The 6,000-nt window shown below is 44.7% G+C and overlaps 1 protein-coding gene across 1 annotated transcript in view; it reads left to right on the top strand.

Moving 5' to 3' along the window:
- The first annotated feature begins 254 nt into the window (after nucleotides 1-254).
- Actr3 (actin related protein 3) overlaps nucleotides 255-6,000 on the top strand; it is a 43,721-nt gene continuing 37,975 nt past the window's right edge. Inside the window, exon 1 of the mRNA XM_021197370.1 lies at nucleotides 255-720. Coding sequence (XP_021053029.1) covers nucleotides 677-720 — 44 coding nt within the window. The 5' untranslated portion in view covers nucleotides 255-676. The remainder of the gene's footprint in view (nucleotides 721-6,000) is intronic.

Below are 6,000 nucleotides of genomic sequence, written 5' to 3'. Positions count from 1 at the left end.
CTTCGCAAGTCGGAAGCGGAGCCGCGACCCACAGCTGCGCGCCGCTGCGCACGCGCAGCCGCTTCAGGAACCCCCCCACCCCCACCCCCACCCCCCTTCAAGCTCAGCTTGGCTTCTGGGTTTCCAGCTATCTGAAAACCCAAAGTGGACTTTCTGGCTCTCCGGAAGGGAGCCGAGCCGAGGCCGGGCGGCCGCACGGTACCTCGCGCGCAGGCGCGCGCGCGCACTCGCCCCTCCCACCCGGAACCGGAAGTGGGAGCGATCGCGGCCTGGGGCCTGGCCTGGCCGGGGCGTCGGCAGCGGCGGCCATCTTGGCTCCCCGCGGAAAGGCAGTGCGAGGGGAAGAAGTTGTAGGGCGGGGGCGGGAGCGAGGAGGAGGAGGAGGAGGAGGAGAGGAGGAGGAGGAGGGCCGAGAGCGGAGGGGTGGAGGAGGAGGCCGCGGCGGGGCAGGGCGGGGACAGCCAGCCTGCCGGCCGGCCAGCCTGCTGGGCTTGCGGAAGTACTGGGCGACTGCTCACTCGCTCCTGCTCGGGCTTCCCACAGCTCCCTCCCTCCCTTCCTCCCTCCCTCCGGACCGAGGGCGGCCCGGGCCGGTGCATGGTCAGCTAGCTCCCGTCTCTAGCTCCCCGGCCTCTCAGCAGCACGGAACGGACGGCGGCGGCGGGCGAGGAGGAAGATGGCGGGACGGCTGCCGGCCTGTGTGGTGGACTGTGGCACGGGGTACGGCGGGGCTTCGGGGATGGGGAGACTGAGCCCGGGGACGAAGCGGAGGAGGGAGATGAATGGGGGGACCCGGCCCGACTGGCGAGGGGTGGTGCCGGGAGCCTCCCGGGACGGAGAGCGTTTCCAGGCCCTATCCTTTCCGAGGAGGCCGTCTGGCCCACCTGGCTGCCCTTTCCCTTCTCTCCCCTTGGCTGCCGGTGAAGCAGGGGACCCACGGGGGGGACCTCCAGACCTAGGAGTAAGGAGAAAAAAAAAAGAGAGAGAGAAAGAGAGAAGCGCTCCTTGCGGGTTTTGCAAGATCGCGGTGACAACCCTCGATCTCTTAGGGCGTGTGGGTGGGGAGAGCGACGAACCGGGCTGTGAAAATGGGAAGCTCGCACGGGGGTCTTTTGCAGCGGACCCACGCGCCGCCTGGTTTCCGCCCACACCCATTCTTAGCCATCTCCCACTACCCATTGAACCAAGTCAGTTCCAGCGGGGAGGATCTCACCGGGGTTATAGCTCTTGCCTCAAAAAAAGTCCCTCGGTGAGCAAGCGCGCTGCAACTTCCTTAGTTTTGTCAAAGCCGCTTCCTGCTTTCCGTCTTTTATAGCCTTATAAGGTAGTTTTTAGTCTCGAACGTTACCACGTCTTATTAGAACTTTCAAAATTAAGCAGGTTGCATAAAGAGTAGATTATGAGTGGTAGGTATCAATATGTCTGAACTAGAAAAAAAAATGTTCTTGTGTGTCCACGGAGGGAGATGGAGGGGAGAGAAGGGACGCACCCTGGAACCTAAACGTTCACGTTCGTTTTGTGACTGTGTCTTGAAAACTGAAAGGAGGTATAAAGGAATGTGTTTGAATTAAAGTAATTGCTTCTGATAGTAGTGTGGTTGACTAAAATGACTTTAAAGTAGTGGGTTTTGTATTAATGAACCTTGTCAAGAGTTACAACTTGCTCTGTATAGTGACCTAGAGAGAAGACAGTACATTTTTTTTATGTTCTACGTTGAAATACTTGGTGGAGGAAGAGGCCTGTCTGATCTCGAATCCCCCAAACACATTAGTGGTTTTTAAGGATAGTTGCCAACCTTTTTCCTCTTATTCACCCTACCACGGTTATTTAAAAGATGCCTTTTCCGTTCCTCTACACTAGTTAGTCTGTGTAATTCCCTCCAATCTTAACTCTCCTGCCTTTATTTGTAATTCTGTCAAGCAGCTGGAGACAACAGAAAACTTTTTTTTTTCTTGGAAAACACTAGTTTAGTCTTGGAATTTCTATGTATTTTCTTAGTTGACATTTTATTAAAGTTAGGTTTTCTTTTAATCCACTTTCACCTCCCTGAAGTGTTTGTGTGTATGTTTTTAAGTTTATCCTTTTGTAATTTAATTGATGAGTTGTTGGATGTTAGAGCCATTTTAAAAATTAGAATTAGAATAGGACTTTTCAGGTGCATTGTATTGAAGTGACAGCTAGTGCTATGTTGTACTTTCATGCTTTAGAAATCACTGTCTGTAGAGCCACATAGTCACTGGTCACCTTATAAATAATGCCATGGCAGCTTAAGTAGGATGTACCTTTTTATTCTTTTTATGTATCTATTTTCCTCTTTTGAAATGAAGTTTTGGTTATTTTTGAATGGGTAGTACTTGGTATCCCTTTGAACTTAATTGTCCTTAAGTGCCCTTTTTTCTTAAAGGGCAACCTTGAATTAAGAACACATTTGGGGTGACCAGGAAAAGTGGTACAACTTATACCTAGGCTATTTCTGTCTAATATTTCAATTACTGAATCATTACATTACTATATCGATCTCACCTTACAAGGAGAGGTCAGCTGGACATTCATTTATGTTTCGGGTGAAAATGATTAAAGTCACTTTCTCTGTTTAGTATTTTTACCTTTGCTCACAGTCTGAATTTCCCAATTTTTCTTTATTTTGCTTCCGAAGTGTGTGCGTGTGTTCCCCCATGTTTGTTTGGCTATTCAAGATAACAACTCAGAAAGTCACACTTGAACTTTATTAGGAAAGTCCCCTCTCAGTGCCCAATATAAGCAAGAATGACTAGCAGGGAGTTTTACATCTGAAATAACTCGTTTCCCAAATGCAAAAGGTGTCCCTTTAGTTTGGGCGCCCTCCCCCACCCCAGCACCATCGCACTTAACCTCTTAGGTCTCTCTACAGTTACTCTTCTAGAGTAAGTGAACCATTTACAGGTTGCCCATCCCATTTCATTAAAGAATTGAGGCAAAAAGTGGTAGTGTGTTAAACTTGATGGTGATCTTACAAGCTGTAAATGTTAGGACACATGAGATTTAATTCCAGAACTTTAAATTAAGAAACTTACAGCATAAATTAATCATCATGACCTAGGTTCAGGTCATGAAGTTTTTTCAAATACCTAATGAATTAAGAAAGAAACACTTCATATCTGTATCAGGTCAACATACTTTTTGGTCTGTATTTGCAGAGTGTTGTAGAATAAAATTCCTGCTCAGAGAGCTGGTTGCTTCAAAACAAAATGTAGGGATTGGGAATGTAGCTAAGGGGAAAGTGCCTCATTAGCATGCACTGGCCCTGCTTTAGACCCCAGTCAAACAGGCTGAAGAGCAGCCATGAAAAAAGCAAGTTTTAAAGCTTTAAAAGGATGTAATGCTTCTGTAAATAAAGTTATCCTAAGTGAGTTTCATTCTGCCTGTTTCGCTCATTTCTGCAACAGTGCATTATGGATTTTTCTTTTCTCTCTTTATGTATTTTGTTTTTCACTCAGAAACTGCGTTGGTGCCTAATTCCACTGATTAAATAACAGGTTAATATATAGTCTTATTTTACAAGTCTTGGATATATTTAAATAAATTACAGAATTTCTCAGATCTAACTAATATTTTTTTTTTTTAAAGCATCTTCCAACTGTAAAACACAAATACTTTTGTTGGCTTTGGTAAAAGTAGATCTTTGTAATCCACCCTGTGGCCGGGTCCTAGAAGTTAAAGACAAGGATGAGTTTGAGAGTAGTGGGAAGCCATGGATGAGTGAAGGCATGCTTGTGAAGTTCAACTTTCTTACTTGGATTCTCTTCATAATGTGCTATAATGTCTAAAAGGCAGGAACATTCATGCTATCTTGATAACAAAAATTCATTAAAATTCTTGTTATTGATAACTTGTGTGTGTTTGGAGTCACAGATATGCTGCTATTGAGAAGTCAGGTTCTTAAGACTTTTCTGCTAGTGTCTTTCCTGCTTGCCAGGTTCAAGTTGAAATACGTATACTGAGTTTGGGATGCATTGTGTCTAGTGACCTTTCAGGTTTATTGTTAAATTTTTATTTTCAAGATCAGAGGGGAAGGTCTGGCTACTGGTAAACCTGATGGCCAGTATTTTAACTTGTTCTGTCTTATTTAACTTGTGACAGCTTTTTTTAGTTAGTAGGTGGTGGAGTAGGTGCTTGGACTAAGTTCTGTATTTAGGCCTGTGGGGTACCTTGAGCTCCCTTTCAGAGAACTGCATACATCATCTGTTAGTATAATCAATCCAACTTAATTCTTTTTTTTTTTTTTTTTTTTGGCTTTTCGAGACAGGGTTTCTCTGTATAGCCTTGGCTGCCCTGGAACTCACTTTGTAGACCAGGCTGGCCTCGAACTCAGAAATCCACCTGCCTCTGCCTCCCGAGTGCTGGGATTAAAGGCGTGCGCCATCACGCCCGACTCCCAACTTAATTCTTGATTACAGTAATATTGCAAAAATAATCCTAGCCTTATGAATTTGATTCAGTTAGCTAGTGAAAATTTCTTGTTTTTCTTGAGTTCTTTTCCTAAAGATTTTAATTTTTAGACTATTTCCTTGTTCCTTAAAAAAAAAAAAAGAGAGAGAGAGAGACTCAGGTTTTTCAGGAAATAGCATTTCGTGAGAGCCATGTGCAATTTCAGCTCCCGCCTTCCCTTCACCTTGTGCAGTGTTGTTTATATTATGCAGACAAGAAACTTAAGTTCAGGTTAAACCACTTGCCTAGGTTCAGTATCGTGGAGCCTGGAGGACCGCCCACTGAAGCTTTTGATAATTTCAATATTTTGGGTTGGAGAGGGATTAATGTATTCACTAGTTACTTGAGGATGGTCGAGGTTTACTTTATACTTCCCAGTAGGCCAGCCACTTTTGGAATTATAGTAAAAATGTCTAATACCTTCTCCCTTATGAATTTTAATCCTAATTTTAAAAAAATTAAGGGTGTGAGTTTCATATGGTGTATCCCAGTTCCACTCATCTCTGGTCCCCTTGTATCTGCCCTCCACCCTTGTAGCCTTCCCTTAAAAACAAAACAAAAAAACACCACAAACAAACAAATAAACAAGAGAAAGCACAGAAAGCATCTCGGAGTACAAGCCCAGTGTGTCCCTCAGTATCCCTTCTGTCCACACCCAGTGTGTCCCACAGTATCCCCTCTGTCCACACCCAGTGTGTCCCACAGTATCCCCTCTGTCCACACCTATTGTGTCCCTCAGTATCCCCTCTGTCCACACCCAGTGTGTCCCACAGTATCCCCTCTGTCCACACCCAGTGTGTCCCTCAGTATCCCCTCTGTCCACGCCCAGTGTGTCCCACAGTATCCCCTCTGTCCACACCCAGTGTGTCCCTTAGTATACCCTCTGTCCACACAACCTTGCTTGGCGGATGTTCATTGTAGTGATGAGTAGTGGAAATCACTACGCAACTCAGGCTGCCCTTGAACATACAGTGATTCTCCTCCCTTGGTTTCTTGAGTGTTGGGTTTACTGTTGTGAGCTAATACTGGCAGTTAGTCAAATGTTAAATGGGTGCTTTTCAGGTAATAGCTGGATTCCAGGTTGTAAGGTTTGCAGTGATTGTGGCCAGGAAGTCAAGCAAGCTGTCATGGCTGTGAGATTTGAGCTTTCTTTTTAAGGAGCTGTTTAACTGCACAGGGGAGTATTTTACAAAAGAAAGGAAGGAAAAGTGTGTTTGTGCATAGTGTTGGTGGGAAGAGTGGCTGCTGGCCTCCTTTATGAGTTTTGGGCTGTTTTTTTTTTTTGCACTGTGAACTAACATTTATCCAGTATCTACTGAGTACCAGATTCTATATTTCAGCAAAATTTCGGTTGCAAAAGCATTTTACTTTATAGGGAATATAGGGAATTCAAATTCTGAATAATAATAATACTATTAATATTATTAATATTAATAATAATATAATAATGATGATGCTGAAAGCACAGCTTTTAGATCATTTACTGAGTGGAATGAAGTAGGACTGCATCTAGGAGAGGTAGAGGAACAGGAC

Source organism: Mus pahari, chromosome 5 (assembly GCF_900095145.1).
Source record: "Mus pahari chromosome 5, PAHARI_EIJ_v1.1, whole genome shotgun sequence".
Lineage (NCBI taxonomy): Eukaryota > Metazoa > Chordata > Mammalia > Rodentia > Muridae > Mus > Mus pahari.
The sequence above is the reverse complement of the archived record's forward strand: the minus strand, read 5'-3'. Positions and strand labels throughout refer to the sequence as shown.